The 24,919-nt window shown below is 41.8% G+C and overlaps 1 protein-coding gene across 3 annotated transcripts in view; it reads right to left on the bottom strand.

The window, feature by feature from the left end:
• Positions 1 to 24,919, bottom strand: part of DYSF (dysferlin) — a 224,302-nt gene that overhangs the window by 25,650 nt on the left and 173,733 nt on the right. For 2 of the 3 annotated variants that reach the window (NM_001434948.1, NM_001434947.1), the window contains 4 exon segments: positions 3,216 to 3,371; positions 3,688 to 3,816; positions 9,587 to 9,646; positions 9,649 to 9,684. In NM_001434948.1, coding sequence (NP_001421877.1) covers positions 3,216 to 3,371; positions 3,688 to 3,816; positions 9,587 to 9,646; positions 9,649 to 9,684 — 381 coding nt within the window. 3 annotated transcript variants of the gene reach the window in all.

Consider the following 24,919-nt stretch of genomic DNA (forward strand, 5'->3'; position numbering starts at 1 on the left):
TCCTCTGGGCATGCCTCCTGAAACCCTTAGGAATCTGAGTCCTCTGACGCCAAACTTTCAAATGAATGCCACTCTACTCTGAAAGCCAAGAAGAATAACAGCTCTTTAGTTTTTCTTGAAGGGGATGACCAGAGTCTTCTCACTACTTTCAACAGAGAGAATTCCCTAAACAGCCTTCCTGGACAGCTTTGCCTGTCCCTCAAGTTTCATACTCGGGATAGCTATGAAATCCCTCCCTCACTCCCAGCTCTGCTGTGCTCTGATTTACCTTTTCGTTCTCTGCCCAGCCTCCATGCTCCCAACCGGTGAGCTGCCAACCACACCCAGCCCCAGAAAGTGAAACAAAGTCCATGCCCTTAGCCTAAGCATTTTCCCCTCGTTTTTTAAATTACAGTAAAAGTTATATCAATAATATGTGTCAATCTTAACATATAGTTAGATGAGTTTTGACTAATGTACATGTAGTACTCTTTACCATCTGAGCCACCAGAGAAGCCCATATGTAGTATATAAATTCATATTATATACACATAATATATATACATATACATTGTAACATATACATATATATCATGTATATGCATAGCATATATACATATGCATTACTGAAATAATATTTCATACTTGATATATATATATAGTATATTTAGAGCATATATATATGTGTGTGTGTGTGTGTGTGTGTATGTATGTATCTGTGTAACCAACAAACCAACACATGATTCAAAATACAGAACATTTCAGTCACCCCAGAAAGTTTCCTCATTCCTCCACCCAATCACTCTTTACCCCATAAGCAACCACCATTCTAGTTTCTATTGTTGTTGCTATTGTTCAGTCACCCAGTCGTTTCCAACTCCTGTGACCCCATAGACTGCAGCACGCCAGGCCTCCCTGTCCCTCCCTGTCTCCCAGAGTTTGCCCGAGTTCATGTTCATTGCATCAGAGATGCCGTCCAGCCATCTCATTCTCTGATGCCCTCTTCTGCTTCTGCCCTCAATCTTTCCCAGTATCAGGGACTTTTCCAATGAGTCGTCTGTTTGCATCAGATGACCAAAATACTGAAGCTGAAGCTTCAGCATAAGTCCTTCCATTGAATATTCAGGGTTTATCTCCCTTAAGATTGACTGGCTAGACCTCCTTGCTGTCCAAGGGACTCTCAAGAGTCTTCTCCAGCACCACACAGTTCAAAGGCATCAATTCTTTGGCATTCTGCCTTCTTTACTGTCCAGCTCTCACCATCCATACATGACCACTGAGAAAACCATAGCCTTGACTATACAGACCATTGTCAGCAGAGTAATGTCTGTTTTTCAACACACTGTCTGGGTTTGTCATTGCTTTCCTGCCAAGAAGCAACTGCCTTCTGATTTCATGGCTGCAGTCAGTGTCCGTGGTGATTTTGGAGCCCAGTAAAAGGAAATCTGTCACTACTTCCACCTTTTCTGCAGTACTGGGGCCAGATGCCATGGTCTTAGTTTTTTTAACATTGTCTTAAGCCAGCTCTTTCACTCTCCTCTTTCACCCTCATCAAGAGGTTCTTTAATTCCTCTTCGTTTTCTGTGATTAGAGTGGTGTCATCTGCATATCTGAGGTTGTTAATGCTTCTCCCATCTATCTGGATTCCAGTGTATAACTAATTTCTATTACTATAGACTAAAGGTTCATTAACATCACATAAATATATATATATATATAATATTTATATAATATATATATAATATATAATATATATATTATATAATTATATATATATAATATTTATATAAATATAAATAATATACCTGCAAAAAACAAGAAGCAGCTGCCACTTGCCAGGCCAGCAGCCCCATCATGCACACCGCCCCAACATGTGCTTCTAGCCTCTGCTCCACCAGTGGAAATGGGGTACCCAAGTCCTCCACATTCCCAGTCCACTGCCCCCCTTAGGAAAGGGTGGGTGGGGGCCAGGCTCATACCCCCAGAAACATACCAGTTTGTGTGACATATGTGACGGGGCCAGGCTGGGGTCCTGTCTGTGACCTCTGCTTCAGCCAATAGAAAGGGAGAGAAATGGCCAGATGTTTTCAGCCCAACCTAGCCTCCTACGAGCAGCAGCATTCCCTCAACTAGCCTCAGAAGCAGCCAGGGCCAGAGTGCTTGGGTCAATCTCGGCACCAGGAAGGGCTGAGGTGTAGGAACTTGACCACAACCACATCTTGGAGGCCGTGGATGGTGCCTGGGTTGGGACCGCTCCATCCCGCCCTGTGATCTCCCAGCAGGGCAACGGAGCTTTTCTCGCCTTGAAGAGCAGGGTTGCAGGGATGGGACACGAGGGCCCTCCCACAACCTAGGACACAGGCTAGGCCTGCACCTGTCTAAGGGGACAAGAGAAGACCCTAGCTCGCATGTCTGAACCCCACGGCCCCTCACTCTGCCCCAGCTCTTCCTCTTTCTCTCTCTTCACAGCCACACTCTGCCCCTGCCCCTGTTTCCCCACAGCTCCAGACTCAGGCTCTCCCTCAGTTCCATTCCTTCACTCAACAGTCAGGATTAGAGGAAGTCAGAGCGGTGCTCGACTCAGGCATAAAATTTAAGGGAAGGACAAAAACCTTTAGTAATCAAGATAAACATTTTAATGTGATATTTTAAAAATTAAAATCAATACCAACAGTCCATGATGAATAAAACATCAAAATTTTGTATAAAGACAGGACCAAGATTATTTGTTTTTCCTTCTACCCCAGGCTCCACCATGGCCAGGCTGGCATAGCTGCCCATCGTGTTCCGTCCCTCCTTCTTGCCTTCCCATCCCACCCTTGAAAGTCCCACCAACACCATTAATGTCCCTTGTCCTTATGCCTTATCCTTGTGCTAAACCTATGCTAAGCAGTTTGCTCCCAAACTTTTCCCAATGTTTTTAATTCCTAAAATATGGTTTTCTTCTCCCTCCCCACCTATTAAAACTTAATTCTCAATCCTTAAGAATTCTATTCCTTCCAGAAAGTCTTCCTTATTGTCCCGAAGTTGTGTACTGCCTTTGGGCTTTTCTGACCTCCTGGAGCACTTGGCCTTGATAGAACTCCAACACCATAACATCTCAATTTTGTCCATGTTTGTCTGGTTTCCCACTTACTGTGAACTCCCTGGGGCAAAGATTATATCCAGATTCTGCAGCCTCTTGATACCCCAGCCTGCTATTTATTCTAGGGGAGGTGAGAGCTCAGGGATGTTACCTTCCCATTGGGATCCTTGGGCTGCAGGCCAAACGCCCGGATAATGTAGACGCGGACCAGGCATTCCTGGGGCCCCTGGGAAGCCAGCTGGTGGAACTGCCTCGGGGGCAAGGGGATGGCTGGGTCTTCTGGGAGAGGATAAATTTTGAAGAGTCCCTGAAAAGAAGGAGGGGTCAGCTTTCACTTTCATCATCATTGTCACCAAGACACTCACCACTACATCCATTACTCTCAAATCTGTCAGAGTCATCACCACTGTGATTATGAAGCCCAATGCAATCCCATTACCCCCATCAGATTCTGCATCAGCAGCTTCAACGTCACCACCACCACCTCCATCACCCGCATAGCCACCAATCTCAGCACTGGGGTCACTGCTGATGTTACTACAGTACTTCTGCCCCTCCTTCACTCATTGCTGCTACTCCACAGTTGGGACCCCTGGGCTAGAGACATGTCCTCAAGGACTTACCTTAAACTCCCCAATGACTGATGGGTCTTCAGTCTCCTCCTGTGTCTTGCCCCGGTAGAGCTTGAATGTATTACAAAAGTCAGACAGGCCCTCAAAGGCCTTCACATTCTCCAGGGATGTGTCATAGACCTGCCACATGTGGGGACGAGAGAGGGGGACAAGGGAAAGAGAGAAGTAGAGGGACAGCAGGGAAAAAGGAAGCATGACAGAGTTTGAGTAACAGAAGGGATAGAAAGAAAAATGGCGGGGGGGACCAGAAGCAGTTTAGAGAAAAAAAGCCAAGAGGAGGGCAGGTTGGTGGGGTGGGTGGAGGGAAGAGAGGGGACCAGCAAGAGAGGCAGAGAAGGAGAGGAAAAGGATGCAAGTCATGGAGATGAGATGAGCAAGAGAAAGGGGGGAAAAAAACAGGAGAAGGAAATAAAAGGGGAAGACATTTGTTCAGCACCATTGAAAAACAGGGTTTTCTGATTAATCCAATATTCTAAACACCCAAGAGTCATCATGTACATGAGTGGTGCATTTCTTGAGAATAAGATCACAGTCAAACACATAAATGAAAAGTTAACTGACTTTTTATTTGAACATCAAAGACAGAACTCTAGAAAATTCACAAGTCAGCAAAATGCTGAGTGCCCAGGATGTCCAAATGGCAGTGAATCAAATTTCTCTCCTCTCAACAGCCAATGATTTTTACTTGTTAGAGTAGTGCTTAGATTTAAATGAAGCGGTGGTTTTCTAATATAGATGATAAAATGTACCTAATTAATAGTGATATTAACCCACTCAATATGCATGCTTAATTGGTATATCTGAAACTGACCAGCAGGATAGTCGGCCCTCCACATCTGCAGATTCCACACCCAGTTTCTTATTTCTGCTTCTAGTTTTATTATTTTCTTCTTCATACTATTTTAAGCATTTTCTTTCTTTCTAATTTCTTCAGTTGAAATTTTAATTACTTTGCTCCCTCTTTTCTGATAAGGAAAACACTTAAAATTGCTACTGCCTTAGCATGACCCCGTTTATTTTGATATATAATGTTTTCATTTTCCTTTTCTTGGCATTCCATAATAATAGTCTCATTTTTACTTTTTTGATCTAAGAGTTAGATGTATAGTTAGTTTTCATCCTTTTGTTTTAATTAACATACGTGTTCAAGGTTATAAGCTTCCTCTGAATACAGCTTTAACTGTAAGCACTAAGGTCTAACATATAGTGTTTTATCATTGCTTCCCAAATATTCCACAATTTTTTTTTATATATTCTCTTTCACCAAGAATTGTTAGAACAGAGTTGCTTTCTTTTTAATTTTTCAGATAGAATTTTTTTTTACTTTTGAGCTTGTTATTAATTTCTAATTTTAGGGCCTTATAAGCAGAAAACATTGTCAGTAGTACTTCCATTTTTTAACTTTGTTAAGATTTTCCTTATGGCTTATTACGTGGTCAATTTTTATTGCTTTTATTCATTTTTATTGGAGTATAATTGCTTTACAATACTGCATTAGTTTCTGCTGTGCAGCAAAGTGAATCAGTTATACATATATCCCCTCTTTTTGAGATTTCCCTCCCATTTAGGTCACCACAGAATAAAATAGTAGAGTTCCCTATGCTAGACAGTAGGTTCTCATTAGTTATCTATTTTACACATGGTAGTGTATATATGTCAATTTTGTAAATGTGCCATAGGGGTGTCTCTATTTTCAAGCCACCAGGTTCAATAAGGCTAATAATACTCTTAATAATAATTACTCTGGTATTCTAGAGTGGAATTATACAATGCTTGTCTTTTTGCAACTAGCTTATTTCACTTAACACAATGTCTTAGAGATTCACCCATGTTGTAGCATGTATCAGAATTTCCTTCCTTTTTAAGGCTGAATAATATTCCATTGTATGTATTTACCATATTTGGTTTATCCATTCATCACTCAATGGACATTTAGGTAATTTCCACATTTCATGATTTGCAGTTTTAAATAATATCTGTCAATTCTCCTTATGTCTATAACACGACTATCAGTGTCCTTCCTCTCTATCCCATCCTCTTTCATCCTTTACTCCATTCATCCCCTAGGAGTCCCTCCAAACAGGCTCCTGGGAGCCATACTACCCAGCTCCTCAGTGTGCTTACCTGTGTGTCTGCCGCAGCTATGCATGAAGGGCGGCTTGGCTGAATGTCAAGTGTCTGGGTCAACTTTTCTCTGCCTGACGATCCTACACATGGTGCTTTGTCATCTTTGAGTATTAAATGTCATAGAGAAAGTGAAGCCACTTTGATTTATTTCCTTTTTTTAATTATTTAAATTTTTGTGGAGAGAGAAGATATGACTATCCAAAGGATGTTTTTCTTTATCTCTAAAGTTCAGTAACTACACTGGGAATAGGTCCCCGAGTTGACCGATCTGGGTCAATCTTTTCTGACGTTCTGACACAGCAGAACTTCTAATGTGCATATTCAAGTATCCTTTCAGTTCTGGTGAAGTTTTATTAAACTATTAACTGTTTGCTTAATTTCATTGTTTTGGTTGTCCTCCTCAGAGACTCCAGTTATGCAAATGTTGGATAGCCTTTCCCTGACTACTAATATCTGTCACTTTCTCGTCATCCTTTTATAATTACTTACTTCCGTTTCATTCTGTCCCCTGCGCCCCTTCCTGTGTTTTCCAGCGTGGCCGTTCTGCCCCTTGCTCCTTCCAATGCCAGGTTTTCTTCTTCTCTCCTGAGTCCCGCTTGCTCACACTTCACCCCTTCTCCTCTCATCCTCCCTTGAGTGCTTTCATTTCTGTTTGCATTCATACTGCCCTATTTCTAAAAAGTTCACAGCAAAGTCTTTCATCCCCTCTGCCCCTTGGAGACACTTTTCTGGTGGGTATCTATCCTCTTCTTCTGCTTAACTTTTGTTTTACATTTTCTTTTCTTTTTTCCTTAGATTTTTAAAATAATTCTGTACTATTTCTTTTCTTATTACTTGTCACTAAATGTGTTGAATTTTCCTAGACCAGTTATTTCCTTAGTTCCCACAGCAAAGGCAGGCTGTTCCCTATAAATGTGGCTCGTCCACGTGATTCTTGTGTAACTCCACCTTCTTTATTTCTCTGATCCAAACCAGATCTAAGAGGCTTTTGCCACCAGCCTGAACCTGTCTCCAAATTTCCCATGTCCATTGTTGTGAACAAAGAATATAAGTTTTATATTTTACAGTAAAACTTCAATTTCAGGAATTATATTTTTAACTGTTATGAAAAGCTTCAAGCACACACAAAAGTAAAGAGAATAGATAATAAGTCCCCATGAATCCATAAAGTCTGTCTTAAATAATTATCAGCATTCTTTCATTAGGAAGTATGAGGTTTTCTGATGTCTGCTACCACCATGACCTTTCATCATTTTCGTGCATCTTCTCTTCATTTATGGCCGAGTGGCTTCTACCCAATCTCAGTTGCCTTTGGACAGCCCTTACATGTATTTTGGAGTCTGCGGGTTTTATTTGTTTCCAACTTTTACTGAAAATGAAGTTTGTGGGTTTGAATGATTTCCAAGAGAAAAAGGGAAAAACGCTGACTTATGCAGCCATGTTCATACTGGAAGTCCCAATAAAATATTTTTTAAATTTCCAAGTGGTTGGTCTTTTTGTTTAAACTTTTGTTATTAATTTCTCATTTTATTGCATTTAAATCTGCCTTGTATGATTTCTGTTTTGGGTAACTTATTACTAAACTAATATGTGATCAAGTTTTCTAAGTGTTCTCTGAGCATTAGGAAAAATGTATTTTCTAATTTTTAATTATTTTTGTTCTCTATTTTAAAGCTACTTGATGTAGCTTAGAAAGTGTTTGCCTTGTTATTCATATCTTTAATTTCCTTATTTATTGATTGCCTGTTTCATCTGTCTAAAAAAAAGGTACATTAAAATCCCACTGCAACTTTAATTTCTGCAGTTTCATACTTTCACATTTATTACTTTATATATTCCTATCCACTTTTGCTTTAAGGATTTCTAAGCTTTACTGTTCCATACATTAACGTTTGGAATTTTTGCACTGAGATGTACATCTTTCATTTATACAAAACACTCCATTTTGCTTCCTTTGCTTTTGACTTTAGTTTCAATTTGTTTCCCCTTTCTTTGCACTTATTTTGTTTGCCAAAATATTTGCTTTTTTAGCCATTCTAAATTGTATTGCCTTAGAAGTGTCTTTTAAAGGTAGTATAATGAAATTTTACTTTTGCTGTAGTCTAAGAGTCCTTATCACTTAGTAAAAGAGTGTAGCCCATTTTTATTTATAGGAAAACTAACATTTATTCTTTTTCTGTTGTTTTTATATGATTTCGTTTCTTCTATGCTTTCTTGCTGTATCTTCTGTTTTCTATCTTTCCCTATTGAGACCATGAGTTGTCTTTTCCCCTCTATGATAAGTGATTTCCAAACGATGATTTGTTTCCCCACCCACTGTGTACTCCATTCTCTCCATAATGCTACAACGCTATTTTTCAAAGACCCATACTACTGGTGGTGGTTAACAGTCCCTAAAGGATCAGTGTTTCTTCCAGGTCTGCTTCCCCCCCAGAAACAGGTTGAATGCATTTTGTTTTTAAATAACCCACTTTCACTTGGAAACTGCCAGAGAGCTCCTCAGAGAGGTCAAGCAGGTGGGCTGGGTGCCAGTTCAGCATCTGGCATCTGAGGAACCAGCGAGGGTGCCTGGGCCATGGGCCACCCTGGCAGGAGTCCTCATTCTTACATGGCTTTTCTCATTCTTTTGGCAAGGCCACAGGACCACATGCCAGACTTAATGTGTCGGACCTTCTTCCTGGTACACAAATAGTTCTGTCTCTTTGCCCAGCCTCATACACCCACCTACCAAGTCAACAAAGAACTTGCTGCCTGGGAAGGCCTGAGCCTTCTGACCGCTGGTGCCCTGAGGCTCATCTCTGCCCTCCAGGTCTCCAGATACAATCACACAGGGGCCTCCAGCGTGCCAGAGGCAGCCCTTGCCACCCTGTGAGATGGCCTTCCGGAGTGACCACCCACCACTTCAACGACCCTCAAGCTCCCTTCATCCAGTCCCCTTTAGGGAGCTCCTTGGGGTCTTCTCATGCGTCTGACAACCTTTGCCCCTCTTGTTCTCTAGGAAGGGCTGCCAGGTTTAGTAAGTGAAAATACAGGACACCCAGTTAAATTTGAATTTTGAATTCCATATTTTTTTTCAGATTCGAATAAAATATTATTCATTATCTACCTGAAATTCAGTGTAACTGAGCATCCTGAATTTTACCTGGAAACCTCTTCCAGGACACTGTATAACTTTCTTCAAGGAGCAGTTTTGAGTCACCTCTGGTTATCTTTTTTAAAGGAGTCTGCTTTTAAAAAGTACAACCATATTTGTGGAATTTCCTCAAAATACCAGAATTTGGCTGACTCACTCCTGGTTTTGTGTTGTTCTTGAGGCTCTGGGGTTTTTTTTTCCACAGAAACAGAGTTTACCATATTTTTATATGTGCTGGGTAATTTCTATCCTAATTGCAGAGGTGGGGGAGTCAGAGGTACATTCTCACATTGACTTTCCTTTTCATTTTCATGGAAAAATTTTATAATAAAAAAAGTTCAAATAACTTTAAAAGAGACGGAATAGTATAACAAATCCCTGAGTACTCATCTTCAAGCTTTAATAATTCAATATTTTGCAATTTTTAATATTTTGAAAATCTATCAGAGGGCAACCCACATCATCTAAATAACTCATCCTTACTTTTCTTAAGCATTTAAGAAAGTTAAGCAGATCCCAGGTAGCTTTTCACCAATAAACATGTATGTATAGATGCATATTATCTTTTGGTTGCAACTCCTGGTCCCCAGGGACCACTGGACTGAAGAGGACATTGTGGAGAGGGCTTACCTTTAGAGTGTCAAAGTCCTTCTCTAGGTAGGACCCGCACTTTTCGCTCTCCCCAATTGAGCAAAGAATTTGCTCCACCAATCAATGAACTCCTCCTCCTGAGTGGGTAGAAAACGAGAAACAGTTTCAGAAACAGAACTTGCCAAGCAAGGTTCTTCTGGATGAACACCAAGCAAGGCTGATGGGCTGGCCTGGACCACAGCTCTCTCCTGCTGGGTGAGTTCAAAAGAGCAAAGAACTGGAATTCCCTGCCTCTTTAGGGGCCAACTGCACAGTCAGGAAAAAGGTCTTCACACCTGCTTGGTGTTGAGAAGCAGAGGCTCTCGCCCTGACTCTGCCCCACCTTCACCATGTGCTTCTGTTAAGCTCCTGGGGCCTTCCTTTTCCCTTCTATGAAGTGGGCTCTTCATCACAGTCCCCCCTGCATTCCAGGAGTATACTGAGGCTAAACTCAGACCATATGTTGGATAACTCCTTGGGAGGAAATGTCAATAAAATATTATTTATTAAAAAATTACAGTAGACCCAGGAAAACTTAAGACACCAAAGAACTATTCTGATCCCCAACCTCCAGACTCCAGCAAAAAATAAAAGCTTCCAAAATCAGAACTTAGCCTCCCCCAAGGTCAGATCAGGGCAGAGCCCCTGAAATTCAACAAATGCTAAGTGCTCATTATTTTTAAAAAAAATACTGTGCTAGATGGGAGAAATGAGGTGAGCAGAAAGGAAGTTTGGGATAACACATTCTCTGCCCCTTCACATACTCATATTTGTGGGCAAAAGTGGGCAGGCCTGTTGGGGCCCACACTGGTGTCGCCCCATTTTTAACTTCTCCTACACGTGGTGTGTCTGCAGGCCCTCTTGGGTCTTGTGTCTAGAATGCTCCTTCGGCTGTGTCCTGTCCAGGTGTCCCGTTGCTCAGGGAGTCAGCAAGTTCCCTGAAGGTGGGATTGTCACTCTCCCTGGACCTCCACCAAAATCCCACACAGGCCCAGGCCCTGGGTCTGTGCTGTTGGTTCCAGTAAAGCTCACCCAGTTCCATGGGAAGGGCACTGGACAAGGCGTCAGGAAGCCCATTCTGGGGCCTGCTTTCCTCCTCTGTATGAGGCGGTCAACTAAGGGATCTCCCAGGAGCCTGCTCTGATTCTATAAAATGAACCGAATTCCATCATGAGTTTCCGGGAATGCTGGTGCTCCCTTTAAACCAATGCCTAGCCCATCCAGCTCTAGGTTTTCAAGGGTGACCCAAGATGGAGGCAGGCCAATGGAACGTGAACAGGTAGAGTGGGGAGAGGGTGAAGTGAGGTTCTCAGAGTCTCGACCCATTCTGGAAGTATGGCCCTAGCATCGCCTGTGTGGCCAGAACGTGGTACCCAGACACACAACACTAGTGGACGCCAGAGCCACACTGAGTCTACAGAGAGTCTCTGTCTGACCAACTTACCAGAAGGATCTTCTGCAGCCAGAGAGGGGAAAAGAGGTTCAGAGGGGTTAAGATACAGAGTAGCAGAGCTTTCAGAGTTGTAACCACTCTCAAAAAAGCCAGCAAGGCAGACACCAGTCCTGATGTTTTAAGTCCAATTTGAATAAAAGAGATGATGGATGAATAAACATAAACACACACACATATCAAACTCATACAATCACTGACACATGAAAGAACATATTTACACACTCATGCCCAAGAGACACATATATGCTGAAATGCACATATACCCCCCACACCACAAAGTACACACGCTAACACACAGGCAAATATGTACACAGAGGTAGGAGTGGTCACAATGGAATTCACGTTAGCTGTTTGCTTCCTCCTAAGTCTATCTTTTCTTCCCAAGATCAGATACTTCAAGATTTGCCTTTATGACTCAGGCTCAGAGTCAGGCATAAACAGACAACAACCAGTGTGTTTTGTACAAAGAAATGACAGCAACACAATAGTTGTGGGAAAGTTATTACATTTCCCTCAGTCTTGAAAAACCAAGTAAATTTTTAAAAAGAAGAATATGGAAACAGAGAATCTGAGTAATATGATTAACAGTGTCATTTAAACAGACAAACACCATGTATTCCAAAAACGGAACTTATACCTTCTTGTCCAGTACCATTGGAGCACTTCAAAAACATTAAAAGCCACAAAGCAAATGTCAATAAAGTCCAAGGAATAAATCCATTATCAGTCACACTCTCTGATCTCAATGTAATAATAAAACTAGAAACGAATGAGAAACTCAAAAATCCCAACCTTTCAGAAATTTAAAGATGTATTCTTAAAACTTTTCTGAGTCAAACAAAAAAACAAAACTAAAATCACAGGTCCTTAGAAAATACCAACAGTAAGAGGGCTATGCCTTAAAATTTAGTAGCTAAGTCTGTACTCAAAGGAAAATTCAGTCTTAAATATTCTTGCTCTTATACAAAAAGAATGAAAATAAATAATCTGATAATTTTAAAAGTTAGAAAAAGGGAAATAGGAAGATCAAAATTTGAAAATGATGAGTAGAATTATGGAGGATATTGTAACTGATAATCAAATCCCAGAGCAAACTTTCAAAAAGGCCAATAAAACAAACATTAGATTATTTATCAAATCTAATATTAAAAAGTAGGTACACCATTAGGAATAAGATCAAATAAAAAGATATTATGGAGAGAATAAAAATATTAAGAGATTTGCTACACCCAAATCAGTGGAAAAACCTTGGAAAATCTAGATGAAGTAGGTAACTTTCTAAAAAATATACAAACTGCCAAAATTGATTCAAATGTAATAGGAAATATGAAGAGATAACTTTCTGAAAGCAGAAGAGATCTCAGAGAACTACCTCCAAGACTTCAGACCAAGGTGGTTTCTTTGGAGGCAGTTTCTATCAGTCTTTCAAAGAAAAAAATGATCACTGCACAGCACAGAAAAAAGATGAGTTTCCTCTATTCATTTTGTGAAGGCTGACCAGGACACACACACACACACACACACAAATCAGTCCCATTCCTGAATCACGAGGTAAAGATCCTAGATAAAAATACTAATGAATAGATTGCAGCGGTATATCTGGCATGGTCAGGTTGGATTATTCCAGAAGGCAGGAGTGACTCAGTATGAATAAGCAAAGACAGAAAACCCAAATGATCGTCTATAACAGAAATTTGCAAACTATGGCCCAGCAGCCAGCCACTTGGCTTTGTCATTTACATATTGCCTGTAGCTGCCTCTGAACTATAACAGCAGAGCTGAGTAGCTGTGATGGAGACCCTATGACCCCAAACCTAAAATATTTACTATCTGGCCATTTAAGACAAAGTTTGCCAATCTGTGATCTATAATAGGCAAAAATGAAGGGGATGTGAGACGTTGTTAAATTCTTCAGTTATTTCTAAATGAAACTCTCATGAATTAAGAATAAAAGGGAACTTTCTTTGCATTACAAAGACTATCTTCAAGCAACAGCCAGCATTGTACTTAACAGTACCAGGCTTTCTTCTAGAAAGGAGTCTGGATCTCACAGTGTTCAAATCCTGTCACTCCTAATTGTGTGAGCTTGGACAAAACTTCTCGGTGCCTCGAGTGTCTCATCTGTAAAATGGAAAAACACTAGTACCAATTTGATAGAGTTATTGTGAGGAATAATGAGTCATATGTATAAAGTGCTTAGACAGTGCCTAGCACTTAGTGTTACCAACAACAGTACTGTCTGTTTTATGTGGAGCAGGTTAGCTTCTGGCCAAGGACTGGCTCTCTCCCTGACTGCAGGAGCATAGCTGGCCACAATCTCTCCAGAAGGCAATCTAGCTGCATGCTCCTATAGCCCTAAAAATGTGCCTACACTGTGATCCCTCACTCCAATTCTAGAAGTCTATTCAAAGAAGGGAGATATGTATAAAGACTTACTACACTTTTAACAGGGAAAAGCAATTTAAGCATCTGACAATAAGGAACTTATTGGGGTAAATTGTACATCCATGTGATTAAAACTTGTACAACAACAAAAAATGATGTTGTAAACATGTTTACTGACATGAAAAGTTATTCACAGCTGATGAGATTTGCAAAAGGTTAAAAACTGAATAATGAGAATTCTTTTTAGTTAAAAGATCTAACCCCAAATGTTCACAGCAATTATCTGTGAATGATAAAATTACAAATGTTTTATTTATTTCTTTTATTTTGTGTATCACTTAAAGTTTTATAATTTTTGATTGTGTACATGTATTCCTTACATAATTTAAAAACTGAAACCTTTTGAAAATAAAGAACAACAGGATACTTCAAAACATACCACCAAGAAAATGAAAAGATAATTCACAGGAGAAAATATATGCCTGTGTGTATCTGATAAAGGATTTATAAACAGAATATATAGAAAACTCATACAGTCCAAAAATCAAAAGACAAACACCTCAATAAAAATGAGCCATGGATTAAAATAGACATTCCTCAAGAGAAGTTATACAAATGGCTAATAAGCACACAAAGAGATGCTCAACATCGTTAGCCATCAAGGAAATGCAAATAGAAACCACAATGAAAGAACATTTCACACCACTAGGACGCCTATAACCAAAAAGTCAGATAATAAAAAGTGTTCATGAAGATGTGGAGAAACCAGAACCTTGTTTACTTCTGGTAGAAATTTAAAGTATTGCAGTCACTTTAAAAACCAGGGTGGCAGCTCCTCAAAAGATTAAACGGAGAGCTACCATATGACCCAGGAATTCTCCTCCAAGAAAAATGAAAACTTATGTCCACACAAAAACTCATACATGAATGTTCATAGCAGCATTATTCATAAAAGTCCCAAAGTAGAAACAATCCAAATGTCTATCAATGAAAAGAAAATGTGATGCACCCAAACAATGGCACATTATTTGATAATAAAAAGCAATGAAGAACTGATAGATGCAACAACATGGATAAACCTTGAAAATGTTATGCTAAATAAAAGAAGTTAATCACAGAAGACCACATATTTCATAATTTCATTTACATGAAATGTCCAGAATAAGCAAACCCATAGAGACAAAAAGTAGATTAATGGTTGGGAGAAAACGGGAGACAATTGCTCTTGGGGTGCATTATTTCTTTTTGGAATAACTGAAAACATTCTGAAATTGATGATGGGTGCCCCACTCTGTTAATAAACTAAAAACCACTAAATTGCACACTTAAATAGGGGTTTGTGTATATGTGGATTATCTCAAAAAAAGCTGTTAAAATAAAAAAGAACAGATGATAAAACACAAGCAGATAACCTCTAAAAGAAGAACAAAAGCAGAAATCAGAGTTTAAAAAAATTTTGAAGAACTAGCAATTGACCACCAAACAGGACCTAAGTCTTACCACACTCAACTTTCCCCAAGAACTCTCAGCTGTAATTTCTTCCTCCCTCCAAGTTCCAGGTGATTTCTATGGCTGGTTCTCCTTAAGCACACTGGTGAGAAGCAGAGCCAGTGACCTTCCTAACCCCTGGTGAACCCAGCTGACTGGCTGCTCAGTGGCTTTCGTCCCCTTTTTATCCTGCATCCCACAGGGAAATCCTCTTCCACTTGCCCTCATTCTTGACAGAAATCATACGTGTTGCAGAATCATAATTTACATCCTAGCTGGTTTATATTTCGCCCCTTTGCCCTCCCCGACTTGTAAGTTCCCTGGGCCCTCTCTTGTTCCACTGTATTTCTGGCCAACCCAACCTAGGTTTAAACCCAGCTCTTTCCCATCACATCCAATGCAGCTGAAAAAGAGCAAACCAGAGGCTGGTCTCACTCCAAGCTCGTGTAACAGCCTCAAAGGGGCCCAGTGTTGCCATCCACTCCATCTCAGCTCCCTGGGTCTTTGCTCTCCTTCCTCGGAACACACCAGCTCTCCATATCTTCTCCTTTCTGCCCAGCCCTCTCACACCTCCTCCTTGTCATCACTCTGTGGCAGTGACCCTGCTTCCTCTTTCTTTTAAAACAGAAGCATCAGAAGAGACCACCCCACCGCTCCACAAGCGCACCAATACTGGCATCGCACCTGTCTTCCCTCCTGCTTATGAAGTGACTCCGCTTGCACCCTGACCCAAGGCTACCCCTGCACTCATGCCTTCTGATCCCCTCAAGGACGTGATCTTCTTCACCCTCTCCTTGTCATCACACTTCCTTTTCTCCTGGATCGTTCCCACTGGTGTTATATGTAACACTAGTTTCCATTATTTAAAAAGAAAACTCTCCAATCCCAATTTTGGTTCTCATCTTCTTTCCCCTTTTACAGAAAAACATCTACAGTTGTCTACACATGTCTCTAATTCTTGTTTTTCCATTCTCTGCGCCACCAAAACATGACTGTCAAGGTCACCGAGGACTCAGGCCTCATTAGTCAACCAGCAGTAGTATCTGATGTAGGCAGTCACTCCTCTGTCTTCTGGCTTAAAATGATGTCTGGCTGGGAGGCTCCCTTTGCCTTACAGAGCATTATAGCCGTGGTCCTCCCACCCTACTGGCCATACCATCTCAATTTCTGCTGATTCCTCCTTGTCACCTGAGCTCTGATCACTTGAGTGGCCCAGAGCTCCATGCTCAGACCTCTTTTCTTCCCCACCCACTCTCAACCCCCGGGACTCTCCTGGAGTCTGGTGTCTTTAATAACATATACACTGAGGAACCCAACATGACTCTCTCCAACCTGCATGACTCCTCTGAACTCCAGCAGCCTATTTAACATCTCCAACTGGACATCTAATAAGCTTCTTGAACGTACCATCTCCAGAATCCAGTTCCTAATCACCCCCAGCCACCTGCTCCTTCTACAGTCTTCCTCATAGAAGCAAGTACAACTCCTTCTTTCCAGATGCTTGAACCAAAACCCCAACAGTCACTTTGGCCTCTTCCTCATGCCCCACATTCCATCCATCATCGAATCCTATTGGCACCCCCTTCAGTACACATTTGGAACCAGACCGCTTCTCCCTGATCACTATGGCCCCAGTCCCCATCACCGGGACCTATCGCAACAGTCTCCTAACTGGCCTCTCTGCTTTCTCTCTTGCCCCAAAATCTATTCTCAACACAATAGCCACACACATCGGAACACGTCGCCTCTCTGAGCAAATCCCTCCAATGATTTGCCAACTCACCCAGAATAAGGCCAAAGGCCTTACAACAGCAAGCTATACCAGCCCCTCACACCTCCCGCATCTCATGTCCTCCCATTTCTTCCTCACTCATGCTGTTCCCACCCCAATGGCCCACCCAGTCCATGAACCTTGCCAGCACTCTCAGGCTCCTCCCATGAGGAACTCGATTCCTCCCACAGATGGAGCCATGGGTCACTTCATCACGTCCTTCAAGTCTTGACTAAATATGATCTGTTTTACCCTCCTTACTCACCTTATTTTAAATCATGATCCATCTCCCAGCAATTCTCATTCTCCCTTCCTAACTTTTTCTCCCTAGTAATTATCATCATCAGGCACTCACTCCATATATTTTTTTTAGGTTCTTGTTTATTATGTCCCATAATGGCAGAGATCTCTATCTTTTTTAACACTATGTCCTCAATCCTTAGAACATTACCTGGCATGTATCTAGAGGCCAGTAAATATTTGATGGATATATGAATGCCTAAACAGCCAGGGGTGGGAAGGCTGGACCCTTGGCTTTTAAATTTCCTAAAGCAGATAATGTGCCATTAAAAAAAATAGGTTTAAAAGGATGTTCTTTTCAGCCCTTCTCACACTATACACAGAAGAGATGACAGTATAGAGAGGGAGAGGAAGCAAGAACCAGAGATTTGTGAGGACTTTTTTCATATTTTTGCTTTGTTATTAATGTATATTTCAATCTTTCCTCTTTTTAAATGAATGAGCTGCTCAAAATTAAGATTAAATCTCTTAAATATCTAGAGTTCACAGTTTTGTTTTTGTTTTTTTAATTTTTTATTTTGTATTCAGTTCAGTTCAGTGGCTCAGTTGTGTCCGACTCTTTGCGACCCCATGAATCACAGCACTCCAGGCCTCCCTGTCCATCACCATCTCCCGGAGTTCACTCAGACTCACGTCCACCAAGTCAGAGACGCCATCCAGCCATCTCATCCTCTGTCATCCCCTTCTCCTCCTGCCCCCAATCCCTCCCAGCATCAGAGTCTTTTCCAATGAGTCAACTCTTCGCATGAGGTGGCCAAAGTACTGGAGTTTCAGCTTTAGCATCATTCCTTCCAAAGAAATCCCAGGGCTGATCTCTTTCAGAATGGACTGGTTGGAACTCCTTGCAGTCCAAGGGACTCTCAAGAGTCTTCTCCAACACCACAGTTCAAAGCATCAATTCTTTGGCACTCAGCCTTCTTCACAGTCCAACTCTCACATCCATACATGACCACTGGAAAAACCATAGCCTTGACTAGATGGACCTTTGTTGGCAAAGTAATGTCTCTGCTTTTCAATATGCTATCTAGGTTGGTCATAAGTTTCCTTCCAAGGAGTAAGCGTCTTTTAATTTCATGGCTGCAGTCACCATCTGCAGTGATTTTGGAGCCCCCAAAAAATAAAGTCTGACACTGTTTCCACTTGTTTCCCCATATATTTGCCATGAAGTGATAAGACCAGATGCCATGATCTTAGTTTTCTGACTGTTGAGCTTTAAGCCAACTTTTTCACTCTCCTCTTTCACTTTCATCAAGAGGCTTTTTAGTTCCTCTTCACTTTCTGCCATAAGGGTATAGCCAATTAACAACGATGTGATAGTTTTCTGGTGAATAGTGAAGGGACTCAGCCATATACATGCATCCGTTCTCCCCCAAACTTCCCTCCCATCCAGGCTGCCACATGACATTGAACAGAGTTCCATGTGCTATAAATAAGTCCTTGTTGGTTATCTATTTGAAATATAGCAGTAAGTACATGACTATCCCAAACTCCCTAACTATCACTTTCCCCCAGGAACCATAGGTTCCTTTACTAAGTCTGTGAGTCTCTGTTGAGTCTCTGTAAGTTCATTTGTATCTTTTTTTTCAGTTCAGTGGCTCAGTTGTGTCTGACTCTTTGCAACCCCATGGACTGCAGCACACCAGGCCTCCCTATCCATTACCAACTCCCAGAGTTTACTCAAACTCATGTCCTCAGGATGCCATCCAACCATCTCATCCTCTGTCGTCCCCTTCTCCTCCTGCCCCCAATCCCTCCCAGCATCAGAGTTTTTTCACATGAGTCAGCTCTTCACATCAGGTGGCCAAAGTATTGGAGTTTCAGGTTCAACATTAGTCCTTCCAATGAATATTCAGGACTGATTTCCTTTAGGATTCATGGGTTGGATCTCCTTGCAGGCCAAGGGACTCTCAAGAGTCTTCTCCAGCACCACAGTTCAAAAGCATAAATTTTTCGGCACTCACATTTCTTTATAGTCCAACTTTCACATCCATACATGATTACTGGAAAAACCATAGCCTTGACTAGACAGACCTTTGTTGGCAAAGTAATGTCTCTGCTTTTTAATGTGCTGTCTAGGTTGGTCATAACTTTCCTTCCAAGGAGTAAGCATCTTTTAATTTCATGGCTGCAGTAACCATATGCAGTGATTTTGAAGCCCCAAAAAATAAAGTCTGACACTGTTTCCCCATCTATTTGCATTGAAGTAATGGGACCAGATAACACGATCTTAGTTTTATGAATGTTGAGCTTTAAGCCAACTTTTTCACTCTCCTCTTTCACTTTCATCAAGAAGCTCTTTAGTTCTTCTTCACTTTCTGCCATAAGGGTGGTGTCATCTGCATATCTGAAGTTATTGATATTTCTCCCGGCAATCTTGATTCCAGCTTGTGCTTCATCTGCTGCTGCTGCTGCTAAGTCACTTCAGTCGTGTCTGACTCTGTGCGACCCCATAGATGGCAGCCCACCAGGCTCCACCGTTCCCGGGATTCTCCAGGCAAGAACACTGGAGTGGGTTGCCATTTCCTTCTCCAATGAATGAAAGTGAAAAGTGAAAGTGAAGTCACTCAGTCGTGTCCGACCCTCAGCAACCCCATGGACTGCAGCTTCCAGGCTCCTCCATCCATGGGATTTTCGAGGCAAGAGTACTAGAGTGGGGTGCCATTGCCTTCCCATGTGCTTCATCTAGCCCAGTGTTTCTCATGATGTACTCTGCATATAAGTTAAATAAGCAAGGTGACAATATACAGCCTTGACATACTCCTTTCCCGATTTGGATCCAGTCTGTTGTTCCATATCCAGTTCTAACTGTTGCTTTTGACCTGCATACAGATTTCTCAAGAGGCAGGTCAGATGGTCTGATATTCCCATCTCTTTCAGAATTTTATATAGTTTATTGTGATCCACACAGTCAAAGCTTTGGCATAGTCAATAAAGCAGAAATAGATGTTTTTCTGGAATTCTCTTGCTTTTTTGATGATCCAGTGGATGTTGGCAATTTGATCTCTGATTCCTCTGCCTTTTCTAAAACCTGCTTGAACATCTGCAAATTCATGGTTCACGTATTGTTGAAGCCTGGCTTGGAGAATTTTGAGCATTACTTTGCCAGCATATGAGATGAGTGCAATTGTGCGGTAGTTTGAGCATTCTTTGGCATTGCCTTTCTTTGGGATGGAATGAAAACTGACCTTTTCCAGTCCTGTGGCCACTGCTGAGTTGTCCAAATTTGCTGGTGTATTGAGTGCAGCACTTTCACAGCATCATCTTTCAGGATTTGAAATAGCTCAACTGGAATTCCATCACCTCCACTAGCTTTGTTCCTAGTGATGCTTCCTAAGGCCCACTTGACTTTTCATTCCAGGATGTCTGGCTCTAGGTGAGTGATCACACCATCATGATTATCTGGGTTGTGAAGATCTTTTTTGTACAGTTCTTCTGTATATTCCTGCCACCTCTTCTTAATATCTTCTGCTTCTGTTAGGTCCATGCCATTTCTGTCCTTTATCGAGCCCATATTTATATGAAAAGTTCCCTTGGTATCGCTAATTTTCTTGAAGAGATCTCTAGTCTTTCCCAGCCTATTCTTTTCCTCTGTTTCTTTGCACTGATCACTGAGGAAGGCTTTCTTATCTCTCCTTGCTATTCTTTGGAACTCTGCATTCAAATGGGTATATCTTTCTTTTTCTCCTTTGTTTTTTGCTTCTCTCCTTTTCAAAGCTATTTGTAAGGCCTCTTCAGACAGCCATTTTGCTTTTTTGCATTTCTTTTTCTTAAGGATGGTCTTGATCCCTGTCTCCTGTACAATGTCACAAACCTCTGTCCATAGTTCATCAGGCACTCTATCTATCAGATCTAGTTCCTTAAATCTATTTCTCACTTCCACTGTATAATCATAAGGGATTTGATTTAGGTCATACCTGATTGGTCTAGTGGTTTTCCCTACTTTCTTCAATTTAAGTCTGAATTTGGCAATAATGAGTTCATGATCTGAGCCACAGTCAGCTCCTGGTCTTGTTTTTGCTGACTGTATAGAGCTTCTCCATCTTTGGCTGCAAAGAATATAATCAATCTGATTTTGGTGTTGACCATCTGGTGATGTCCATGTGTAGAGTCTTCTCTTGTGTTGTTGGAAGAGGGTGTTTGCTATGACCAGTGCATTCTCTTGGCAAAACTTTATTAGCTTTTGCCCTGTTCATTTTTTACTCCAAGGCCAAATTTGCCTGTTACTCCAAGTGTTTCTTGACTTCCTACTTTTGCATTCCAGTCCCCTATAATGAGAAGGATATCTTTTTTGGGTATTTAGAAGGCCTTGAATGTCTTCATAGAACCATTCAACTTCAGCTTCTTCAGCATTACTGGTTGGGGCATAGCCTTGAATTACCATTATATTGAATGGTTTGCCTTGGAAACGAACAGAGATCATTCTGTCGTTTTTTAGATTGCATCCAAGTACTGCATTTCGGACTCTTTTGTTGACTATGATGGCTACTCCATTTCTTCTAAGGGATTCTTGCCCACAGTGGTAGATACAATGGTCATCTGAGTTAAATTCACCCATTCCAGTCCATTTTAGTTCACTGATTCCTAGAATGTCAGCGTTCACTCTTGTCATCCAATGTTTGACCACTTCCAATTTGCCTTGATTCATGGACCTAATATTCCAGGTTCCTATGCAATATCACTCTTTACAGCATCAGACCTTGCTTCCATCACCAGTCACTTCCACAACTAGGTGTTGTTTTTGCTTTGGCTCCATCCCTTCATTCTTTCTGGAGTTATTTCTCCACTGATCTCCAGTAGCATACTGGGCACCTACCGACCTGGGGAGTTCATCTTTCAGTGTCCTTTTTTTCCCTTTTCATACTGTTCATGGGGTTCTCAAGGAAAGAATACTGAAATGGTTTGCCATTCCCTTCTCTACTGGACCACATTTTGTCAGAACTTTCCACCATGACCCGTCTGTCTTGGGTGGCCCTACACGGCATGGCTCATAGTTTCATTGAGTTAGACAAGGCTGTGGTCCATGTGATTAGATTGGTTAGTTTTCTGTGATTGTGGTTTTCAGTCTGTCTGACCCCTGATAGAGAAGGATAAGAGGGTTATGGAAGCTTTCTGATGGGAGAGACTGACTGAGGGGGAAACTGGGTCTTGTTCTGATGGGCGGGGCCATGCTCACTAAATCTTTAATCCAATTTTCTGTTGATGGGTGGATCTGTGTTTCCTCCCTGCTATTTAGCTGCAGCCAAACTATGGTGGAGGTAATAAAGATAATGGTGACCTCCTTCAGAAGGTCCCATGCAGGCACTGCTACACTCAGTGCCCCCAACCCTGCAGCAGGCCACCACTGACCCACACCTCTGCTGGAGACTCCCAGACACTCACAGGCAAGTCTGGGTCAGTCTCTTGTGGGGTCACTGCTCCTTTCTCCTGAGTCCTGGTGCACAAGTTTCTGTCTGTGCCCTCCAAGACTCTGTTTCCCAGTCCTGTGTAAGTTCTGACAGCTTTAGATTCCACATACAAGGGATGTCATGTGATATTTGTCCTTCTCTGTCTGACTTATTTCACTCAGTATGACACCCTCTAGGCCCATCCATGTTGCTACAAATGGTACTATTTCATTCTTTTTAGTGGCTAAATAATACTCCGTTGTATATGTGTACCACATCTTCTTTAAAATTTGTGGTGACTTCTGATAAGGCATACCCATACCTTCCCCCATAGGTTAGCTCAAAGTATACATGGAAGAGACCTCTCCTAAACTTTGGGGATCTGATAAGTAGCAACCATTCAAAAACTGCCAGAGAAATTGGGGCTTGTGGCCTTTGACAGATGGCTGCATGGGTGTCATGGGAGAGAGAGCCTGAAGGAGTCCTCATCACATCCTGTAGACCCCAGAGTCACAAAGAAGCTGTCATATGATACCATGCTCCCCAGAAAGGCTTGAAAGGCAGCAAAGAGAGGAAGCCAGGATACCTGAAAGGGCCTTCTGGTCGAGATAATGAGACAGTGTCTGTATGGTCTGTGTGCCCAGTAGATCCAGGGTGCACACACACTAGTGACCAGGGGCCCCTTCGTGTGGAGGTCATGACATTATGGAAGCTCAACCCAGAATTTAGCTGTTTCCCAGGGGTAAGGACAAGGGAGAAAAATCCAAAACTAACTAAAGCTTAAACCTAAATGGTTGAAGAATTACTATGACTTTTCTGCCAGGAAAAATGTGAGCTCAAAAGACAGATTAAGTTGAATTACAGAAAAATAGTCATATTTTCAACACTCTCACAGATGTGACTTGAAAATATCATCCCTGCTATTTCACTAACCTGGCTTCTGATGGAGTTACTTCATGACCATGTCTTCTTTCCCTTCCTCAAGAAGCCCAAGAAGAAGTTAGCCCCCACATAAGAATGAGCCCCACAGAAACAGGAGAGTCCTCCCATGTCTTATTATCCCAGATGCACCAAAGCCAAGCAACCCTCTGTGGAAGGCTCCATAATTCCAAGCTCCAAAAGGGAAATGGTCATACGTTTTCTAATTCCAAGCATGCTCTTGACCTCATTTTGCAAGAGCTAAGCATCTAGTCTTGGAACATGGAAAGGAGGAAAAACAAATGCAAAAGGCTTGATTGTTGAAGTGTCATCTCAGGCTTCATCAAGAAGTCTGGCCATCAGAGCTTTATCTCCCTGTGCCCAAGGTTCAGGGTCCTTCACCCTTCAGCCCGCTGAACAAGTAAGTCTGATCAAGGCACAGACTGGCGGCCTCTCCAGTTTCAGCTAATAGCCAACATTCAGTTCCTGAGCAACCAGAGCCATGTAACAAAGACTTGCTTCTCCAAGCTTGATCCAGTCTAATGGGCACCCTAATCCCTCTGAAGACCCAAATCAGCACGGCACAGTCAGAACGTTTAATCTCCCATTTTCATTCAATAAGCCTAATGCATTTCATGAATATGAATGGCAAAGTTGACAACAATCATTCTAAGCCTGACTCTCTGTGATGTTAGGAGAGTTGAGGAGGACAGAGGATATCACTTGTGTTCTCTCCCCTGGATGACCAGTTAAATCAAATACAAGAGCCTGTGGTCAAATTCCTTCATCACCCAGGTTACAATGTCAAACCTTGGGGTCACTATAGGGAACTATACACCCACCTCTAAAAAAGAAGTCCATTTTTTAAAACAGGCCTTCATTGCCTATGTCAACCAGAAGGTAGCCATCCTAGATGGTGTTGAAAAGAATTTCTGCATTAGCACAAATCATTATCATCAAGGTCGTAACGTAAGAACCCAACACTGGGACTAGTGTAGGCTTCGAGATGATGTCTGCGAAGTTGACCTCTAAAGTTGACCATGATCAATGCTCTTGTTGATATTGTCAACATCACCAGTTAGACCCCCGGTGCTGTTTCCCCATAGCTCAACATCTGCAGAACTGGAATGATGAGATGATGATTGTCTAGTTCTTTAATTAACGTCCTAAGATTTCAAAACTAAACTGAGTCCATCTGCTCACATACACATTAATACAAACACAGATGTAATGGACAAGGGCTCACACCTACATGTAAACCAGACAAACCCCTAGACGTGCAACACCCAACTCAGAACCTACCCCACCCCACGCACACTAAGCTTTTCATGCCCCTCAAAACCATAAAGACATATGCCCACAGCCAGCCACCATGTTGATTCTGCCGAACTCTACACTCTCATGACAAAAAGAATCACTTAATTATTTCCACAAGTGGAGCACTGGGCCTTCAGCCTCTTGTTGACACTCCCTGCAGTTCTGCCTCCATGTCTGTCGAGGGATCATTACTCTGCTTACTCTGACTTCAAGCTGGACCAGCAGAAGTGGGAGGGAAAGGAAGACCTTTAACCAAAATGCTGAATTGCTTCCAAAAGGCCCAGTGAAAAAGTGTGCCCGAAATCTGGCAGTCAAGC

Source organism: Bos taurus, chromosome 11 (assembly GCF_002263795.3).
Source record: "Bos taurus isolate L1 Dominette 01449 registration number 42190680 breed Hereford chromosome 11, ARS-UCD2.0, whole genome shotgun sequence".
Taxonomy (NCBI): Eukaryota; Metazoa; Chordata; class Mammalia; order Artiodactyla; family Bovidae; genus Bos; species Bos taurus.